The 22,824-nt window shown below is 42.5% G+C and overlaps 1 protein-coding gene and 1 long non-coding RNA gene across 5 annotated transcripts in view; both read right to left on the bottom strand.

The window, feature by feature from the left end:
* Positions 1–5,819: 5,819 nt before the first annotated feature.
* LOC145430902 (uncharacterized) lies at positions 5,820–8,404 on the bottom strand. Its single transcript, XR_013911234.1, has 2 exons — positions 6,686–8,404; positions 5,820–6,097 (listed from the first exon to the last, which is right to left on the bottom strand). It is a non-coding gene; the product is annotated as an uncharacterized LOC145430902 (long non-coding RNA).
* A 2,498-nt stretch (positions 8,405–10,902) lies between these two features.
* Positions 10,903–22,824, bottom strand: part of znf438 (zinc finger protein 438) — a 54,712-nt gene continuing 42,790 nt past the window's right edge. For 3 of the 4 annotated variants that reach the window (XM_026179112.2, XM_080305891.1, XM_080305892.1), the window contains 2 exons: positions 13,872–15,637; positions 10,903–13,736 (listed from right to left, as the gene is read on the bottom strand). In XM_026179112.2, the coding sequence (XP_026034897.2) occupies positions 13,148–13,736; positions 13,872–15,613 (2,331 nt within the window). In that variant the 5' untranslated portion in view covers positions 15,614–15,637 and the 3' untranslated portion in view covers positions 10,903–13,147. Of the gene's footprint in view, positions 13,737–13,871; positions 15,638–19,382; positions 19,914–22,824 lie in introns of those variants that run through there. The other variant, XM_026179113.2, reaches the window with a different exon arrangement.

Below are 22,824 nucleotides of genomic sequence, written 5' to 3'. Positions count from 1 at the left end.
ACCGAAATACCGAGTACCTGAAAAGTTAAGCTAGTAGAGGTTCAGACAGACAGTCCTGTAGAAAGAGTTTTTCTTCTTCCACTTATCCAATTCCTGCTCTATTGCAGGGCTAACAGACAGATAAACCATTTGTTATTATTTTGGCTGTTATAATGGTATAATGAAAGTAGGGTATTGTGGCAGCCCTGCTTTAGCCCCTCTATCAGCCATAAGGAGCTAAACTCTGTGATAGATAATACATGTTAATCACCTCTTTAACATGCTAACAGAAAAGATGTCACAGCGTCACATCACAGCCTTACAGAGCCACAGTGGTCCTTCTTCCTCCTGGGATTGGTTGGAAGTAGTTAACGTACTGCTGTCACTTTTGGAGCAGCTGAACAAATTGTTAAATTCATAGATTACAACACACTGTTATTCCGTGAAAAACAACTCTGAGGGTCAGTTTAGGTCACTTGCTAACCCTAAACCCCACCCAGATCTATCCAGCTACTTGACTCGGGTGCCAAATGCTTCGCAACCTCTGGAAATACCTTCTCACTGAGTGCTCCTTCTCTCCCTCTCAACCCTTTCTTTGGGTTGCGTAACAGCTCTTGTGTTGTATTATTGAAACGTTTGGCTCTGATTAGTGCAGCAGATGAAACGGCTAAATGCTAATGTGTGATTTCCCAGGGGGCCGCCCAGCTTCATGGGCTGCAGGTGTTTGGAGAGCAGGAGGAGGAGGAGGGCTTTTAAAGCGCATCAGTGCCAATTACACCTTGCATTGTTTGTATTTTATGTTACTCATCGGGGCAGGTAAACACTCCAGGTTTGCTTCTGAGGTATTTTAGGTGTCGACAGATGCCAGCTGATATCAGACCCCTCCTCCATCCCCCCCTGCCCACGAGGAGTGTAAGCTATTAAAATCAGCCAGGCATTAAATATGAGAAATGTAGGGAGCACCAGAACCCCTTCTTGGCTCTGCTCTAGAGAATAACATGGTATTGATTATCTTGATGGACACAAACCCTCCCACATATCAGCCCCAGGTCACATTTCTGTTGTTTTCTTCTCTACAAGACCTGTAATACCTGAGTATTTATTTCAGCAGCAGAGCTTAGCATGTCTAAGGTGATGCTGCTTTGCAATGATGTTGAAAGATGTTTTTACAGTTCTTGCTCAAGGGGCGTGCTGAGGGCTTCCAGCTGTATGATACCCTGTGAGCAAACTCAGCTGCCTTTAGGATCGTGCATCCAGTGTCCAAGGTGAGTAACTCTCTTTTACTGTCCTGTTTCACTCTGCCACACCTAACCACCCCCACTCCCCATCTCCATCCTTCTGCGAAAGCCTGTGCTTTTTTTCCCCATTGTGCTGAGCAGGCAGGCAGTAGCACTGAGCCTCCCGGCTTCCTTTCTCTTCTCCTTCATTTAATTTTTTTCTACAGTACATCACTGCAGATTTATCACCTTGTGCCGTTTTCCTCCCAAAAGCGTTGGAAAAGCAGGGGAATTATTCCTCGGCCCTGACAGGATGGGGGGCCTCAGGGTGGTGGATGGGGGTGGACGCTGTTAAGAAAGAATGGAAGTAGATGCTCTAGATGGGGTCTGAAAAATGTGAGTCATGTAAACGCTGCTGAGGAGGGAAAAGGGAGCTGAGGATAATTGATTCTGACGACCCGAGTCAGACGGCGCTCCACCCCAAGGGGGAGACGGTGAGCAGATCCCAGACATAGTCTTCAATGTGAAGCTGGGGACGAGGGGATGAGCTGGAGAGGAGGTGGAGGTGTGTTTTCTACACAGATTGTTGATTTGGAAGTCACTTCACCTACAATACAACACTTGCTTTCCACTTAATGTTTAACCCTCTCAGGCTCAAATTAAACTTTTTGTTGCTAATGCACAACCAAGTCCTTGCAGTGGTACTCCTGAGTAAAAAAAAACTCATAAAATATGTATGTGGGGTAATCAGGTTGTTAGTTTTTAACTGTTGCAAATCGGCAACGCCTGCCTCGAGAGGGTTAATGCCACCTTCTTTAATCAAACCAAATGCATATTACATAGGTCAGTAATGCAGATTTCCCCATTTCTTGTTCTTACCTATCTTAACTGTAGGCAGGACAGAATAAAAACAATGTGAGGATGATAGCTCTAAAGCAAAATTTCTCTTTTCCTCACATGCACAACACTCTGCAGAAGAACCCCCTTCCTCTTATTAGCCCACGCCCACGGCTCCTTGGAGCCAGACTAAATAAATTCATTACAGATTCAGATGCCTGCTTACTCGCTAACCTTGTTAGCTTTTGCGCTCCAGCAAACAGAGTCCTACTTGTTTGAGTGTGTGCGTCTGGAATGTTTGTATTGATGATTGTTGTATCTGTGTGTGTGTGTGCTCATATAAAGCCCTGATTCATTTAACCTTATGTGTAAGAATGCTCAGTAAATGTAGGTTACAGCTCAGGCAAACATAATTCCCCAAAGGCAAAGAGCAGCATTAGCATCCGGCTGTTTCGCCACATTCCCTGGAGCTAAGATGACTCCGGAAAGATGCTCTATGTCTTGTTTGAATCCTTTCGGACGCACACACTTAACTCTGCCACACACTCGCATAGCAGAAATAGAAGCTGATGTGAGGATGAGAAATGAGGACAAGACACAGGTAAAAAAAAAAAAAAAAGGCATATTGTTACAGTATAAAGACAACCATGGAAAAATACTAGATGGGAATCTGACCTTTATCCTTTATCTGTGTCTTTACATTCACTGCGTTGAGGCCTAGAGAGTTGGAGTTATATGAGAAGATAGGGGAGGATCAGAACAGATGGCACAAGTCCCCCTGGGCAAATGCCGCCTACCCTGCTGAACACTGGGAGCTCTTGACCATCTGGACCAAGAGGCAATGAGTAGAATCCCCCTAGCAGATTCCCCATCGAAGCGACATGGAAAAGTAGAGGCGGACTCACTTGGAGCAATGTCACCAATATGGTTTCCAATCAGCTCCATGTCGGAATAAAGTGTCCCACATTTGGAAGTCAGTGACCAGATAGACCTGCTGTGTAGGGATATAGCAGAGTAGTGTGTTGCGTTTCCTCTGCAGACATTAATGAAATGCCTGCTGAGTTCAAAGTTGCAATAAAATGCATTTGTTATCCCGAGAAAAGAAGCCTGTCTTGAAGTCCAGGTAGCGTGTATCATGGAGGGAAAGGTCCTGTATTTCTAAAGAAGGGAATGTACAGGGAGGCTAGAGATTTCTTAAAACTTTATGAGCTGTCCATCCTTCGTGTAGACAGTTTCTGGACCAAACTGCATGCAGTCAGAAAGGTTGGCTAACCCTGCCTCTCTGGCAGAATAATGTCTCTTCTACAAATCAAAAGCATATTTTTGGTTTGGCGTGATACACTGTGCAGTCATCTCTCCTGCTGAAGAGTATGAGACTATTGGATCCAGACTGGTAATGGAATAGGAGAGTTGGGCAAGTTCTACATTTAGTTACTGAACTCTGAGCAGGAAAAAAAAATTGGATTTCAGAAGAAGATTGCAGCATTAATGGGTCTTAAGGTGGCTAACTCCACTAGAAGGAAAGTGATATCCCTGAATCTCTCATACATCAGATCAACGAGCTAAGAGGGAAGTACACAAAGGAAAAGACTAGCAGTATTGACCAGACACCATGGAATTCCAGTGATATTTGGTGACACGTAGAAATGACAAGTAAAATAACCATAGGCAGTACTGACAGTCAGCTATGAGGACTGAAACACGTATCAGTGTTAGGAATACCACTCATTGACTGATAGGTTTGGAAATATACAAGAAGGTTGCCTCCATATCATGAAACTTTGTGTCGGAGCAACATGTTACTGGAGGCAGGGAACATCAGTAGTTTTCCGAATCTGGATGCATGTCACACATTTTTACTTTTAGCATCAGAACCTGTGTTCCAAAAGAAAACTAAAGCCTTTAAGCAGAGTTGCTCTATACTGTACTTATCCAATACATCTGTGGTTTGCATCCTGAGGGATTAAAGATTCAAATCTATGTTGTAACTGAGTACATGAACAGTGGAGAAGAAAAGCATAATGGAAACAAACCCCTCCAGAAATGAAGGCAATCCGATAATGCTGCAGCTGCTTATGTCACAATATAAAGGTTTTTAGCCCTACTTAGTTCGACCTAGCTACACTGGATAGCTCAAGAAAGAGCAGTCACTGTTGTTGTTGGGCTTTTTTGTTTTGTTTTTTGAACTGCCTTAGAGTGAAAGTCAAAATCAGATGCTATCATTTCCTTCCTTAGTAAAGCAAGACAAAATGGAATATATAGGCAAAGTAAACTTTGCAGAGTTTTGTATGTCTGTTGGGTAGTTTAGCAAATCTGAAACTGCCTACAGCACCTGATCTAATAATTCCTACTAGTAATTAAAGTTTTTGTTTTTACACCGAGCCAAAAAGAAACCATGAAATTTCAAATTTGTCAGATGCAAATTTGTTGTGTAATATTATTAATTGCATTGCAATTTTGCAAATAATTTGTCCTCAAAAATGCTCTACAAGACTAGTCTTACTAGATCATTTGTTCAGATGTGACAAATCAGGAAAATTGAAAAAACTGAGCACGATCCCAGAAAATAAATCTGTCTGGTAGGTATGAACAGCTGCATAAAGAACAGGTGGGTCCAAAAAATATTTTTAACACACAACATATTTGCATGAATTTTATGTATTCTGGTGTGTAAAGGCCTTTGGTCTTTAGTTTATGAGGAAAAATAGCAGCCATCAAAGCAACTGTACGCTCAAAGCTCAAGGAGCTGCTGCTGGCTGGCACATTTCAGTCCTTTGCACACACAGGGGTGGCGGTTCTAAAAACAACACTCAACAACAAGATCAGACTGGAGGTTGAGTGGTTCAGGGAAGCTCTCACCACCCAAAAAACTTTGGTGGCTGCTATAAAGAAATTTTGACCTCTTGCCATACCTCCATTTGCCTTGTTGTTAGCTCAGGAAGAGGAAGGAGAAACTGATGAATTGGACTTCAGTCACCTTCTGTCCCAGCAATGTTCCTCTGAGTTTTCATTACATGACCTCACCCAACATTTGTTATCAGTCATTAACAATAAAACATTATCTATGCTGAGTTTTAATGTAATAAAGGTCAGCGTGATAGCATCAGCAAAACCTTTTTGGTTTGTTTTCCTCTATAAGTCATTTTCATTGAACTTAGTTTAACACCCTCCCCTCCCTGATCATGCATGAGCCCACTAACAGTGAAGATCTACTGTGGCAACTGGTATTCAAGTACATCTCTTACAACGGTTATCATCTGCATGCTGCAGCAGTGCAGGTATTTTTATACCTGCACTGCTGCGAGGTGGAATTTATTAACTGTTAAGGTTATAATGGAACCCCCATAATTTTAATGGCTAAGTTATAAAATAATTCACCCTCTGTACTGTCACCATGAATGAAAAAATAGGTACAGAGACCAAAAGTGTTTCTTATACCGGGCTGTAAACTACATTGGACATTATACTTGCTAGTTTAGTCGGATTGGCTCGCTTTGGGTGCCAGCCTCAAGTGGCCATTAGAGGTAATGCACTTTTTGGCACTTCTACAATCTTTTTAAATCAGTTCTTTGTGTTCTAACAGATCTATTGCAATGCTAATAATTAAATAAATTAAAGCCTACTTATAAGGAAGAGGCCTCCCTTACTACATTTATTTATATTCTGTTATCTGTATAGCACTTTAGAGCACACCTTTCACTTTATCAAAAGCACCTTATCAAGCATTTTATTCAGCATCACACTTTAAGCATGGATTTGCACAGTAAAACATTTGCACACAAGAAGTTTAATTATTTATTGAATATTTATTGGGAATTTTAAAATCAGTTGGTAGCCCTGTTTCAGATCCTGCACAGCTGCTCCTCATCAAGCAATGTGTTGGTTGTCTGTGAGGAGAAAAGAATGGTGATTGAGATTGTGATTAAGGTTTACCAGTAAGGAAAACTAACGCAAATGTGTGTGGGAAATCTAGGATTAAAAGTGGTGCAAATAAGTGTTTGTAAGATATGATTACTCACTTTTCTTGCCTGTGTCCTCTTCAAGGTGTCTGGGCAAACGTTTCCCTGGGGGGTTCAGACACCATATGAAGGTTCCGGGAGAGACCATGGGCTGAGAGTGTGGTGAATCTTTTTATAATATTGGGTTTGGTGTAAAATTAAAGTGTGAAAGATTTATTAATATAAAAATGTGCAATGTATTTATGTATTTATTTATTCAAATTGATATATTGTATACTGTGAGTGGAATAATGGTTTAGTCTGTGACCGGTTGTCATTAGAGAGGGTTGATTGTGCTGTGAAGAAGCTCGACGAGTGAATTCTTTGTAAGGAGAGCTGTATGGCAAATAAATACTTTTTGTTCCACTACACTTGCGTTGATTCACTGTGATTCCAGCCACTAAGGGCTGCCTTGTTACACTGCTGCAACAATGAAATTATAAACTTCAGTGGAGGTATTATTGTAATTAAAGGCTTTACCTCAGTATTATCACAAATTCACATTCAGAGGTTTTATCAAGATTTATCAAGTTGGTCTTCCTACAAACTTTGTTGTCCAGAAGTGGCTCTTTAGCCTTTTCCTATTTGTGAATCAGGCAAGAATACTGAATCTACATCCTAATCAACTGAGCACAGAGTGTTGCAGTGGTGTACCTGCGCCTGCTTATCCTCCTGAGGTGTCTCCTTCCCTGCTCCATTTAGAGCCACAGCCCAGCTCGGATCGATCCCTTTCTCCAGCCGCCCGTCATCAATTATTCACCTGATCAGCACTGCTGCTCATTAGATGACTAATCTGGGAGGAGTGAAGAGAGATGAGGTGCTTTGAAACCTGAGACCAAGAGGCAGCAGGGAAGGAAGGGAAGGGTTGGGTCACATCTCCACATCGAGAGGAGAGAGATGGAGGGAGAGTTCATAGATGTGGGATTACCAATTTGTTCGCCTAAGTCCTGACATCCAGGAGAGTTTATAAATCTTTGATGAAACCATAGAATCACTTTGATGAACGTGCACATGGATCACCAACACGGCACACGTGCTGACAGAAGCTTCACGGGTGTTGGCTTATTGAGACAGAGTGGCAGCAGAGCGTGCGTCGACACTGAAAACTGAGAAAGTGGGAGTGGAGCCGGCCAGAAAGATTGCATGTTGCCCTGTCATTACACCCCACCTTAGCTGTTCACGAGAACATCTGTGGTCAGCGTGGGTCACATTTTTACTGTCCTATAAATCTCCCTCGGCTTTCTCCCGGTGACGCCAGTTGTTATTCCAAGTCTTCCTGCCTGTTGTTTTGTGCTCTTGTTTCGACCCAGCCAGGCATGCACATCAGGGTCAGATGGAAGAGAAACAGGTACACACACCAACTAAGTACATAAGTGGATCAATGTGTCCAATATGAATAGGATTGAAAAAGCGCTGTTTAGAAGCTGCTCAACCTCAACACTTCCAGGATTGTTAACGGAGGTTTTGCTCAAAGGCTCGAAGAAGGAAAGAAAGAAAGAAAGAAAGAAAGAAAGAAAGAAAGAGGCAGCCCCTAGCTCTCCTCCTTTCCCACTGATCATATACAAGCAAGGTTGGGGTAGGTGTGTGTGTGTGTGTGTGTGTGTGTGTTGTGGGAGGCGGGGGGTCGTGGGGGAGGGGGTGGCTTTGATCTCCCCTGTCCCCCTGAGAGCCACAGTGAGGTGGGAGTGCGCCGTGATGGCTGTGGTGTGCGTTTGATTAAAGGGAAATATGCATCAGCGTACAGCGCTTTCCTTTTTATCTGCGCCTGCGATGTGGTGCGATGGTGACGATAATGTAGCAATGTCGCAGCTCTATCTGTGTTTCCACCCAAGCTGAAATCCACCTGAAGTCAAGTGCTTGTAAAGCAGTTTGGAGAAGTTGAGGCACCAATACAAAACCTGACAGAGGCTGTCGTTGTTTTGTGTTGTTTGTTTGAGTTCGTAGCGGCCGAATCAATTAGAGCCCAGGACCTGCATTCCACACCGGTGTGGCAATGGCTAGGTCCCAGGACACATCAGAGACAGTTTGAGCCTGGCAGCATGCAAACTACTATAACGTCAGCATCTCTGTGTTGTGTGTGAATTTGTCGTCTAACAAAGCAGGCAAAGGGGTAAAAGATGGAGATCGATACTCATGACTGGAAGTCCAAAAGCTAGAAGCGTTTGCACACATGTATCTGTAGAGTACATCAAGACTCTAAAACAGACAGATGGAGAGTCTGCTGGGAGGGGAGGAGCACTGAGGTAAGGCATATGCAGGCTCACAAACGCTTTTTGGGTAACCCACTTTACTTGACCTTTATATCCATACATACGTGCACGTCTCCAAAGAGAAATATCAATTAATGTCATTGTCTAAATCTCTTCTGGTGAGTATCCTGCTGTTTTTGCTCCAGTGCATTCCTGTAGAACGGTTTCAGGCAATTAAAATCAGTTTCATTATTTATGTGATCATCTTTGCAAAACTTTTGACATTCCCATCAGTGTCAGTTTTAGTTTGGGATTAGTGCTAATTAGCAAATATTAGCATGTCAACACATGTAAGATTGTGACAATAGTAAACATGCATGCAAAACAGCACGTTAGCATATCGATGGCAGTTCTGAGCACTGAGCCCGTGTCATGCATGACTATCTTGTCACCAGTGCCGATGTTTTTCACGTGCAGCCGGCTGCTGGTGAGGTGCCAGAGGTAGGAGCTTAGCAAAATGAACAATGTCTTTTCCAAACAAGTGGTTTCAAGCAAAATCAATCATGACCTTTCTAAAGCTGAGATTTTGGGTTGTTTTCAATGATAACCCCGGTAATCATGTCAGGGTTTAGAGCTTTTCAATTCAATTCAGGTTTATTTATACATTGTAAGGTAAAGACCCTGCAATAATACAGAGAAAACCCCAATGATCAGATGACAGCTTATGAGCAAGCACTTGGCGACAGTGGGAAGGAAAAACTCCCTTTTAACAGGAAGAACCTCCAGCAGAACCAGACTCAGGGATGAACTGTCAGCTATGACCGTTTGAGGGTGATTGGAGGGAGACGGGACAAGAGACAAGTTGAGGCACCAATACAAAACCTGACAGAGGCTGTCGTTGTTTTGTGTTGTTTGTTTGAGTTTGTAGCGGCCATGGTGTGGAAGCAGGGTTTTAATAGTTTTTCAATTTTCATTAGTTTTTATTTTTATTTGGTTTTGACTTCAGATTTTCAATTTTATATCAGTTTTAATTAGTTTTTACCAATTGTTTGCTAGTTTAGTTTAGTTTATATTTTTTTGAAAATCCTTAGCTTCAGTTTGGTTTTGATTAGTTTCAGTTATAGTTTTAGTTGTGTTTGCAATAATTAAGTGTAACAAAATCCCAGTTTCATCATATCAGTCATTCTCTTCTGCTTATCCTTGGGTATGTTGCTATTCCAGCTACCATACCCTGCACCCTGCACAGGTCGCCTGTCTGTCGCAGGGCTAACACGCAGAGACAGACAACTCACATTCCCACCTATGGGTTCTTTAAATAAATAAATAAATAAATTAGGCCAGATGAACAACCATTGATACCAGGCAACTATAAAATGTATATCTTGGCCCCAATGAGACTATTAACTCTTGCAGCACCGGGTGTTCGTAACTTTGGTTCAAGTGAATTGATAAACTTTTTGAAGGCAATTGACTCACACAGTTGTGTAGATATCCCAGTCCTGTTGTCTCGGGATGCATCACGCTGCCTTGCCTGGGGTTAGCTTCTGTTTCTGGGGATGAGGGTTGAGTGTGCTAACGTGCTGCCACCTGCTGGCATAATGAGACACAGCAAGAAAAAAAACCTGGAAACTAAACTTCATTTTCACCCTTGACTATTGGATGATACGTACACATCAACGAAAACTAAACACATTTTTGCTATAAATTCAGTTAATTTTAGTTAGTTTTGTGAACACTCATTACAGTTTTAGTTATTTTCCTTTTTTCGTAAAGTCTCGTTTTTATTTTTATTTCCGTTAACGAAAATGTTTTTTCACTTCTAGTTTTCGTTATTTCATTAGTTTTCGTTAACGATAATAACCTTGCATGGAAGAGAGTGAGAGATTAATAATAACTAATGATTATTAGTGATTGTTATTCTTTATTGATATAAATAATGCAAGTTATGTATCAGCCACACCCAACCACTCAGCGTCATTACATAAATGAAGTAATGCAAACTTCTTTTTAATAAATCCTGTCCTGTGTGGAAGCTTTTGCAATCAGAACTGTGATCTGAATGCATTTTGGTGCCGAACACATTTTGCTTTTGCAAGAACAGCCGCACAGAATCTCTACAGGCTCCTCTTGTTCATGTGAATCTTTTATCTGTTTATTTATTCGTTTCTTTTTGTGTTCATTTTGCTATTACATTGTAAGTGGAATAGTATGAAGATGTCTAAGGCAAGACAGGCAAGAGAAACAAGCCAGAAATGGTTGATGGAAACAAATAGAAATGTACAATGTATCGCCAACTACTGCACCAGGAACCCGACATTCCCCTAGTGGCCAACCCAAGCCACGAGGGGAGCGGGCCAATGACCACGCTAGAACATCCAGCCACGCACCTCAGAACCAACAAGAACCTGAATCCCAGGGAGGGGCAGAAGCGTCCAGACGGGAGCAGTGACCATGTCCCATCTTAAACTAGGCCCAGCAAGCCCCAGCCCCATTATTATAAAGAGCTAATGTTAAACCTTCAAATACACAGTGGGTGGCATCATGGCGGCTCTGTCCATTGTTTTCAAATACAGTCTATGCTTCTTACAAGTTTAGCATTCTGAACTTTAACTTTTCCTGAGTTACTAACTGTTTAGTGAAAAAAAGAAGAAAAAAAACGTCCACACACACACACACACAGTGTCCTGAACAAAGCATATCTTTATTCTCATAAACATCAGGTTCTTCAGGTACATAAACAGCCACAAGCACGAACACTTTCAGTCTTTTGTTATTTTTTTTGTTTCTGACAGCCAACATATCATGTGAGCCAAACACATTACATCGCCTAATGTGAGATTTTTCACTTTCTGACTTTTGCTGACAGTCATACACGCACGTATCTGAGGAGAGAAGAGACTGACCCTTAAGCCTGCCACTTCCTGGTTTGCGTTGAGGGCTTGAAAGCGAAGAACAAGTCACCGATGAACACCCAGACACATCAGAGTACTCTCTCAGTGCTTTGGCCTTCATTCAGTCCCCTGTTTGTGTCAGACACATAAGGACAGCTCTACATGGCTTTTTGTTGCCAGTGCTGGCAATGATATATGCATCTTGTTTCCCCTCCTTCACTGACAGAACAAAGCAGCTGATTCACTAGTTACTCTATGTAAATATATATATATTTATTCTCATTATATCTATATATTCTATCTATAGAATAAGTCTATGTAGCATATATATACTTTTGGTAGGTCTTTTAAAAGATTCAGGTACATTCACTTGACCCTGTGATTTTTTTTCTTTTCTTCTTCATATGAAAGATACATACAGACAGACGTTAACAGAGCTACTGTGCTCCCCAACCAAGAGCAAGACATTTAAGCACCCCCACCCCCAAAAAAGAAGCAAACAACAAATGTCTCAGTGCTGGTTCTTTAAGGACCAATAACAAGCATAAATATTCTCAGAGACCTCTTTAATAATCTTTAATAGTATAAAATAGCATATTTTCTGGACTTGACAACAGTTTATATTAACTCTATTCAGAGTCTAGGTGCACACAATTCCACAGGTGCGTACATGAGCTGGCAACAACAGGTAGGCGATTCAATGGTTTTCCTTTGCGTATTTACTAAACCGATGGTATTCTGTCAGTGGTTGAAAAAGCTTCAATGCAAACCTCACTTCTACAATCACAAGTGTGAAAAGACCCTTGGCATATCACAGAATACACATATAGGCATTAATCGACAAGTCAAGAAGATAGAACTCGGCTTACTGAGGACCATACCAATGATAAGTCACGTTACGCATGAACACCAACATTTTTTTTCCGTTTTTTTTTTCTCAGAAGGCCACAAGGATGTCACTTGGGTGCTGGTTAAGAAAAGTGTTCCTTCATGGGTCCAGGTGGATAATGAACCCCAATACTGCCCTTAATCGGACTCTGTTACACGAGCAATACTACACTGAGGATTGTACAGTTACAGAACACTTTTAAACTGTTATGACGCAAAGGCCAGTGGTTAAATTGTCAGCCACTGAGATGGTACCCAATGAACTACTTTTAATTCAGCCGTCCCCGAATAAAATGATCTCCTCAATGCTCTGTTGTAGTATCTAGCCATGCAGACCTGGTAGCTTGAGTCATCTTTAAGATTTCTGACTCTATCTGATAAATGGAGGTGACTAGAATTAGTTTGTGCTCACATTTTACATATCCCCAATAATGTTTTGCTTATAAAAATAGCAAAATGAATGGGAAATAACGAGTAGGAAGCTGCAGGAGCTATTGTGACTTATGAACAACAAACTTGGAGCTACAGCAGTTGACTGCTAAACCTTTGTCCTGTGAAAAATGTGCCTGGTGTTACATGGAAAGGATTATCTGGCTACAAAAACATGTTTCGCTTTTAAACATTTGATCGTGTGTGGTGTCACTTTTCGTTTTGGTTCGGCACGTTTAAAAAAAAGAAAAAGATAAGAAAATCTGATCTTATCTGCATGGCTAGATATATTAAAGGGTGAAATGACCCCTGGACTATTTCAGTTGGGTCATAGATGACCTCTAATAACTTTTAAATAAACAATAGATAGAAAATAATCATTTGCATTTCCAACGAGATATTAAATACATACTTCCAAACAAAACAAAGTCCAAAAACAGAACAGTGCAATCAAAATAACATGAAAAATGATATTGTGTATAAAACTGGATTCTCTGACCTAGCGAGAGCATCTCTTGCAAATCTTAACACAAAGATCACTTTTCACCACAGGCTTGATTTTATCTTTACTGTTTTTCATCTTTTGCACAAGGTCAGATTTCTCCAGTGGTGAAAGATGAAACTAGTGCTATAAGAGAACATCTCTATCCCTGTGCTGCTGATTGTTAGAACTGAGTGTGTATGAGTAGGAGCCCACGCCAACCCAAAGGGCCAGTCGGCTAACGCGGGCTTGGAGCGGGAGTTTCCAGATCCCGGTCGGCCTCGCCCTCTTCCTGGCCAGAGTATGAGCTCAGGGCATCCCACAGCAGGCTCGGACGCTCACAGTGGTGGTGACACCTCCAGTGCTCCATGACCAGCTCTTTAGTGTCTAGCACCTCACTGCAAAGCACACAGTTAAAAACTGCACCTGTGGCAAGAATGCCGAGGCCTCCGCTGCTTTCTGGTGATGGGAGGACCCCGCTGTCATCTCCTTCCCTTCCTCGGTGGTGGGACATGATGTGCTTCTTAAGCTTGGAGAAAGAAAAGAATTCTTCGTCGCAGCTTCCACACTTGACCAGATTGCGCTTCTCATTTAACTGTCGCCAGTAGTGGGCAGCGTGCTTTACCAGTTCGTTCTCAGCCTCACGGCCTCCCCGTGGGGGTTGGCCCTCACAGAGTTGAATGTGGACCTCCTCCCCGTGCACATATCGCAAATGCATCTTCATGTCTGCAAAGGTGGGAGTGATTGCCTGACAGCGGCCACATTTGATCTGCAGCTCCACAGGATCTTCACAATCCTGTTCATCTGATGGTTCCGGCAAGCTGCCCCTGCAGAGAAATAAAAGGAATAAGGTGCAGTCAGTCAGTATCTTTGGCTGTTTAATTCCCCTTGCCAGAAGTTAAAGATCAAAAATGAGGTTGCAGCATATATTCATTAGTTATCTCAATCGCTAATAATCTTACCCCTCTACAAGCACGTCTTCCTCGTGATGACTGACTGACGGCTCCACGGTTAGCACCACCTTATGGACCTCTCTCAGATGACTGAAGTATACCCCAACATATCCAAAGGCCTTTTCGCAGAACTCGCAGGATAGAGAACGACGTGGCCGTACCTCAGAGTGATGAAGCTTCTTGTGGGTGCTCAGGCTGCTTGAGTGAGCGTACGTCTTGCGGCAGACGGGGCAGATGTGCGGCCGATTGTTGGCGTGACTGTTCATGTGGCTCTGAAGGTGATGCTTGAATTTGAAGCAGCGGCTGCAGGTGGGGCAGCGGTGGGGCGGTCTGCTTCCTATGAACACTCTAGGATGGGAGCCTCCTCTGAGGTGGAGGGTTACCGGGGTTGGCTGAGGTGGACAGTCCAATGCTTTTGTTGTGGTAGAGGTGGGGAGCTGATGACCAAGTATGAGCTCCTGTTCTTGGCCATCTGGCGTAATAGCAGGCAGACTAACCAACTGGGGAACTGTCTCCATCACCAACATGGGCTTGGGTCGAATGCTGCGGTATTTTTTTGAAATATCAACTTCCTTTTGTTTGGATCCTGGAACAACTGCCGGCTGTTTCTCCGGGACCCTTCTACGGAAGAAGGATAAAGACCTTTTCTTGCGGGCTTCAAAAGCTAAGATGTCTTCCATTGTTTTTCTCTTCCTTCCTCTCTTCTTGCCAGGTGGCTTCTGGAGTGTTCCTACAACAGGCAATAATGTGGGCTGGGCCTGAGGCTCTAGACTGGAGTTAGGCACCCGGTTGTGACTCAAGGTTTCAGCTGTCTCGTGGGACTTGGATGTAGAATCTAAAGGGCTGGTGAGTCCTTTCAGGCTAGGTAAACTTTTCTTTTCTGGAGATAAATTATTGAGCTTGGCAGCTGGGATGAGGGTGCTCTTCATTTTAGAGTAGGGCAAAATGGGTAATTTCCCCTTAGGTGGGGATGGGATAATCTGGACTGCTTTACTGAAGATAGCTGGAGAAAGGACAGTGATACTGCCCTGGGTCTGGGCTGCAGCCAGCTTAGATTGGCACACTCTCACTGTAGTCTTATTGTCCTCCGGTGATTTGCTTTGGGAGCTTTTGATGGAAGCAGGGGGGTACTGCAGGTTCTGAATGAGACCAGTGGTGGTAGGTCGTTCTGAGCCATCTGGTACTCGCTCCAACTGAGAACCCGGGTAGAGGACAGCATTATCTGGTAGAAGAGCAGTAACAGAGATGTCAGAGGAGGCTGGGTCTATTAGAATTAGCTGCTCTGAAGGCTCTTCTTTGGGCACAAGGGTTTCCTTTGTGTGCTTGGTCTCTTGTAGATTCTTCTTAATAGCTGTTGATGCTCCACAACCCACTGATTTGGTCTGTGCTGAGTCAGAAACTCTGGAGGCTGTTTTCACCCTGGCAGGTAGTGGAGGAGATTTGACCTTATCTGTGGTCCCCTTGCTCCTCATTGGCTGGTATCTGGGAATGGGTAGTTTAAGGTTCTTCTGATGCTGCGGCGACTGAGAAGAAACAGAAGGTGGGAGCGCCACCAGGGAGAATGTGCCATCTTGACCTGCTATTTGCATGAGTGCATAGTTTTGGGTGGGCACAATGATGGACTTGGGGCTTGAGGCAGTGGTAGCCTCAGGCAGAGCAGATGAGGGCTGACAGGACTGGACCGCAGGGGAAGGAGAGGGCACCACAGCCGGGGCCTTGGGGGCAATGCTCCGAAACTGAAGGCTCTTCATCTGATGGTCTGCAGTCACTACCAACTGAAACACAAGCATAAAAAACATGTATATAAGTTCATGCGCTGAGGGCCTTCAGCTTTTCCAGTCTTAAATCCCCCTTAAACCCCGAACAGGCAACCCATCAGCTAGCCTGCATGCTGATGCTCTGACAGGAACAGCCAATAACGAACATCAAGGCCAAGACGTCCTGATCGTATTTACAAATGCAGATATACTTTTACATTAAATACTTACCAGCATGCTGCCAAAATGTGCATTGCTGGTGACTAGAACTTCAACTAACAGTCCTTGGTGCCAAGGCTGAGATAAACGAGGAGTTATCTCATAAAGAGGAACAAACAGTACTCCAAGAACAGACAAAGCCCAGCAGAAACCTTGAGGAGGAGCTCCATTTGCCCCCACCCGGGAAGAGCCTCAGAAAGGAGAGACATCCATGGCATCTGAGGAAGAGCCTCAGAAAGGAGAGACATCTAAGGCAAGAAGAGGGGTCCCTATTTGCCTCCAACTCTCTCAACAACACCAACGACCAGGACAAGGGACCACGACCTTCCCCAGTCCCCCAAACCCCTGACAGGCCATCACCCTCCTCCCCCTCCCTTTCTCCCTCCTCCCCACACCTGAAATTCACTGAGGAGATGATGGAGCGGGTCAATGCTGGGCTCAGATCTACCCCCCGTCCCAATCCATTTTTGTCCCCCATAAACCCCCCACCAGAGCGGCCAAAGGTTCGCCATCGAGCCCCACCCTCAACAGAGCAATCGAAGTCACATTGCCCAGCCTCGCCCCCCTTAGTTCCTCTTCATGCCCTGTCTCCGCAGTCTGATATGTGAAGGGTCCGGGCTGTGAGGATTATGGCAGTGATGACTTTTCCCAGGAGAAGCTGGGACCCTGTTTACTAGAAGGTTTTAAAATTTCTGTACTTTTAGGTGACAGGAGACATGTGGCCTGGTCAAAACACAGAGCTGCACTCTAAAAGATCTTTAAACATAGTAAACATACCTTGTGTGCCACAGACTGCTCCCAAACACGAGGGGACAAGTAATACCTCTAAAACACTTAAGTTGGCTTTATTAAACATTAGATCTCTAGCTGGGAAAACATTTTTAATTAATGATTTAATCACTGAGCACAGCCTTGATTTTATGTTTTTAACTGAAACTTGGTTGGACCAAAGTAACAATGGAGCTGTTCTCATCGAGACGACCCCTCCTAACTACAGTTTTATCAGTGAGGTCAGGGCGAGCAGGAGAGGAGGAGGGGTTGCTGTAAGCAGCTATCTCCTGGAAGTTTTCAGTCTTTTGAATATGTGGCTTTACAGCTGAAGGCCCCATCCAAAGTTGTGTTTCTTAATGTTTACAGGCCTCCCAAATACTGCACAGACTTTTTTAATGACCTCAGTGAACTGCTGTCTGTGATCTGTGTTGATTTTGACTGTGTAATTATTGCTGGGGATTTTAACATTCATGTGGACAACCCTCAGGACAAAGGGACTAAAGACCTGAGTAACACTCTGGGCAACTTTGGGCTGACTCAGCATGTAACAGAGGCCACACATAATAGAGGACACACTCTTGACCTACTGATCGCCAAAGGCCTGAGCATTTCAAAGGTTACTGTGTCTGATGTGGGCCTGTCTGATCATTACTGTGTTTTCTTTGAAAGTAAAATCTCAGCCCACACAAATATATCAACAACAGTGATCACAAAACGGTGTATAACTGAACACAGTAGTGCAATTTTTAACCAGGTCTTCCCATTAACACCTGACCTGCCCAGAGGGTCAGTCAATGAGCTCGTCAATAGCTTCAATGCTAACATGTTAAATGTAATGGACACTATTGCTCCCATTAAGGTGAAGGTTATCTCTGGAAGGAAAAAGTCTCCATGGAGAAACTCCACACTGGTGAAAAATGAAAAAAGAGAGTGTAGGAAAGCTGAGCGCAGATGGAGAAAAACAAACCTCCAGGTTCATTATGACATTTATAAAGAGAAACTTCACAATTATAATTTACAACTGAGGAATGCAAGGAGGTCCTACTTCTCTGACATCATCACTAAAAACAGCCATAATGCTCGGGTCTTATTTTCTACAGTTGACAGGCTAACAAACCCTCCTGTGTCAGTGGCAGCTGAACTTCATTCGACCATGGCCTGCAATGACTTTGCCAAATTCTTCACTGAAAAAATCCAAAAAATTAGACAAGCAATTGGTACATCAACAGCAGATCCAGGATATGTACTGTGTCCACCAAAAAACTGTTTAAACACCATGAAACAGTTTCAACCTATTAACAGCAAAGACCTGGAGGACATCTTAGGTCAACTGAACTCCTCCTCCTGCTGTTTAGATGTCCTGCCAACAAGTTTTTTCAAAAAGGTCTCAAAGACTTTAGAGTCAGACCTGTTACAGATCGTCAACTTTTCTTTATTATCAGGTGTGTTTCCAGAATCACTAAAAACTGCTGTAATCAAACCTATACTGAAAAAGGACAATCTTGACAAGACACAAATGAACAACTACAGGCCGATCTCAAATCTCCCGTTTTTAAGTAAGATCATTGAAAAAGCAGTTTCCCAACAGCTCAGTTACTTCTTAAAACAGAATAATTGCTACGATGCCTTCCAGTCAGGTTTTAGACAGAACCACAGCACTGAAACCGCTCTGACCAAAGTGTTTAATGACATATGTCTGAATACAGACAGTGGAAAAATGTCAGTCCTAGTTTTACTGGATCTCAGTGCAGCATTTGATACAGTTGACCACAACATATTACTCAAACGACTGGAGAACTGGACAGGTCTTTCAGGAACTGTACTAAACTGGTTCAAAACATACGTAGAAAACAGGAAATACTTTGTATCAATAGGTAACTTCACATCTGAGCAGACAAGTATCACATGTGGAGTTCCCCAAGGTTCCATCTTGGGACCCCTTCTGTTTAACATCTACATGCTCCCACTGGCACAGATTATAAACAACAACAAAATAAACTATCACAGCTATGCAGATGACACACAAATATATATCACAATGTCACCAGGAGACCGAGGCCCTGTACAGGCTCTTGGTAAATGCATTGAGGAAATCAATGACTGGTTGTGCCACAATTTTCTCCAGCTAAACAAAAACAAAACTGAGGTAATAGTCTTTGGCGCCAAAGAAAAACGATTACAGGTCACCAGAGAACTTCAATCTATACATCTAAAAACCACAAACCAGGCGAGAAATTTGGGTGTAGTGATGGATGCAGACCTAAACTTAGAAAAACACATTAAGACAATAACAAAGTCAGCTTACTATCACCTCAAGAATATATCAAGGATAAAAGATCTGAGGTCTCAACAGGACCTGGAAAAACTAGTCCATGCATTCATCTTTAGTAGGCTTGATTACTGTAACAGCATCTTTACAGGTCTACCTAAAAAATCAGTCAGACAACTACAGCTCATTCAGAACTCTGCTGCTCGAGTCCTCACTAAGACCAAAAAAGTGGACCACATCAGTCCAGCTCTGAGGTCCTTACACTGTGTGACAAAGTGGGTGAGAAGACCATTTGTCTACATTCTTACTTAACATTCTTGTTTTGATTTAACCATATTTCACATGTAATCTGCAATAGGCAAACATCTACTATCCCGGGTTTGTTTATGTTCTGCACTTTTACAGATTATATAATATAACATCTTGGTTTAAATCAATTCATGCAAGTTTGTTAAGTTAACATGTTATTTATTTCAACTGTTAATTTGTATTGTTTGAACTTACCTTTACCTACCTGTCTTCCAGAAGCAAAAGGAGGAAATGTAGTTCTACTTCCTGCTTTATACCTTCTGGGTTCATCTGAGGTCACAGGAAGAGACCAAGGGCAGGAGGGGAAGAATTCTTATAATTTAATAAAGTTGATTTTAAAGGGTTTATAAAGAAATAGATTTAATGTTGTGATATGTATTGATTACACCAGAGTTTATGTTGCCAGTCAAGAGGAGTAGTAGAGGATGAATATAATCATGTTCATCTCACCTACCTACTGAATGGAATAGTCCAGAGGAGAAAGTGTTTGATTAAGGGGACTATTTAAGCAGACGAACTCAGGTGTTTCAGAAGAAGGGTTCAGGTCAGTGTAGCTGTGTGCAGTTTGACCTTAATTTCCGTTGATTTAAGTTCAGTTATGTTTATTTGAATTGAGTTTATTATAGAGTTGAGTTTCTTATTTGTTTCTTTGTAAATATTCTTGGGCCACAGAATGGTAAATAAATCACTTGCTACACTGGACAGCATCAGTCTCCTGCACTTCTTTGACCGCTTAAGTCGAGTCCTACCACACACTGGCTGCCTGTCCGTCAGAGGATAGACTTTAAAGTTCTGATGCTGGCCTATAAAGCTCTGAATGGTTTAGGACCAAAATACATCAATGACCTCCTGACCCAGTATGAACCATCCAGATCCCTCAGGTCATCTGGATCCAGCTTTTTATCAGTTCCCAGAGTCAGAACCAGACACGGAGAAGCTGCATTCAGCTTTTATGCTCCTTATATCTGGAACAAACTCCCAGAAAGCCTCAGATCAGCTGAAACACTCAGTTTATTTAAATCCAGGTTGAAGACTCACCTGTTCTCAGCTGCATTTGAATAAAGCACCAAATCCACACTTTAAGCTTAAATTTCAAAACTTACATTTAACTACTGATTTTATCTACTGTTCTGATTTTATCTGTTTTGATTTTATATACTGTTGTTTGTTTGTTAATTAGTTAGTTAGTTTATTTGCTTGTTTTATTCAATTTTAAATCATGCTTTTTATTTGTTCTTGTTTCTAATGTCTCTGTAAAGCACTTTGAATCACCTTGTTGTTGAATTGTGCTATACAAATAAACTTGCCTTGCCTTGCCTTGCCTTACAAGTATCACATTTACAAAGCAAAGACTTCTTTGCTTTGTGTCGAGGTGTTCATCAGTGACTTCAAGTATTGTAAATCTTGCCCCGTGGATGCAGATTTTGTCTATGAACGAGGCAAGATTTTTCCACATGAACAATGAAAGTCAACGCTGCAACACGTAGCACGTGCGCAGGCTTAAACTGGTTTGGTCTACAGACGGCAACAAGATGTGGTCAGAATGGGCGGGAGATATATTTTGGATGCATTTTTTACTCCTGATGCAAGAACAATTTTCAGAAGCCAAAATTTAAGTATTCTCACTGCACTGTTAGTGAGAACTGGTTAGAGTTCATGTCATTGTGGTTGATGGTTCGGACCTTAATATAAATGCAACCCCTCTGCATACGGTCTCCTTTTCTTTCTTTTTTTTTTGTGGTGTCGCTACTTTGCAACCCAAGCAAGACAGCAGCAACGTGCAGTGTGTAAAATGCAGGCATATGCACAAGTGTGACAAGCTGTCCTATTACCCATGTCTCTCTAGACCCAAACAGCAGACTCTCTGTCCCCCAGGCTAAGGACAGAGTGCCCCCTTTGATATGGGCTCAGCATGTAGTCAAGGTACATGCTGAGGATCTGTGGTGAAGGGACTCCTTTTACCTCCCCCCTCACTTCCTGTAAGGATCAGTCAATGGAGCGTGAAAGCTGCTCCCTACTCAACCTGGCCAAAGGCAACGAGGATGTCCCTGAAAAAAAAAGACCTGGGTTTATTTTATCATCCCTTGTTCACAAATAACAATTCATGGTAGCCCAGTGGGGATGAGGCTTTGCACTCCGTGTTTCACCTTTCTGACTATGTTGATACAGTGGGGGAAACTATAACCTCAGAGTGAGGTTTTAAGCAAGTCTTTATTATCTCAATCTACCATAGCGTTTCCATCCATCAATCAAAAGCCACAGGTATGGTTTTAAAAACAAAGACAGAATTCCCTTCATTTATATCAATACTCTATCTTTATATCAAAAGCAGGGACAGATTACACTGGAATGCTTCAAAAGGCCTAACTGTAAACAGACTCTGGGATTTCAATTTCACATTATAACCTGAACCTTAATAGCACCGTTTGATACAGGCAATGTTCCAGCTCCACTCTGTAATACCAAACAGCATAAAGTGCAACAATCTGGAGGTGTTACAAAAGGCAAATATTTAAACAAAATCATTTCTCCATACAAAACCCCCTGCCTGCTTTCACGCTCAAAGCCCTGCACACTCAAAAGGAGGAGAGGAAGAGAAAAACGGCAAAGGGCATATTGTTTAACAGCTGGAAGTGTTTCTGTGCACAGATTATTTATACAGTACCCCTACCGCATTACGACTCCATAAAGCTGGAGATATTCCTCCTCTGTGTGGATAGTTGATTCCAATTTGACTGTGACTTTGGCAGAACACAGAGTGGAATAAAACTGTGGGATGTGCGTTCCTCTGGGTGCTTTATGTAGGTATAAAAAGTGAGAGAATGGACTTGAGGCAATACCTGTTGATTAATTCTGCAATGTGTACATTAATTAAGTTTCTATCTGTGGTGTTATTGCGTTGCTGTGTTTTATAAGACCATATTCACTGCAGGAGGAAGAAGTAGGAACAGAAAGAAAGGGGGAAACTTCCTCATGATTTTTGTTCAGGGAATTTATCCTTGGGCAACTTTGTACACAAAGAAAGGAGAAGGCTCAACCTATGTAGGCAGCTGAAGCACAACTGCACAGTCACTAGGCAAACAGAGCAGCGCCAGCGGTGGGAGATCAGGAGGGTTATGAAAACTGTCCTGGTGTAAGATGGCTCCAGTGAGTCGAGCTGAAAGTTGATGACCACCGTTTATGTTCATAAGCTTAAAACAGTATAAATTTACACTCTAAAAATTACCTATCCAAAGCCTGAAAACTGAATACCTACCTAACGATCAGCCACCTGATCGTTAGGTAGGTATATATGAATGTTTTACAGAGCTGCCATTGTCACTTAGCATGCTAACTTCCATTCATTTGTGGGACTCATTTTAGCTCATTTCAGGATTTAATCTCTGACTGTTTCTTTTGTCCAGACTCCCTCTCCACATCTGTCCCTCCCTGAGCCTTGTTCTGCTGGAGGTTTCTTCCTGTTAAAAGGGGAGTTTTTCCTCCCCACTGTCACCAATTGCTTGCTCGTATGGGATGATCTAATTGTTGAAGTTTCCTCTGTATTATTATAGTGTCTTTAACTTACAATATAAAGCATCTGGAGGCCATGATAAAACCATATTAAACTGAACTGAATGTACTGTTATCACAATTAAGA

Source organism: Astatotilapia calliptera, chromosome 9 (genome assembly GCF_964374335.1).
Source record: "Astatotilapia calliptera chromosome 9, fAstCal68.1, whole genome shotgun sequence".
NCBI classification, from domain to species: Eukaryota; Metazoa; Chordata; class Actinopteri; order Cichliformes; family Cichlidae; genus Astatotilapia; species Astatotilapia calliptera.
This window is presented reverse-complemented; position numbering and strand designations above follow the sequence as displayed.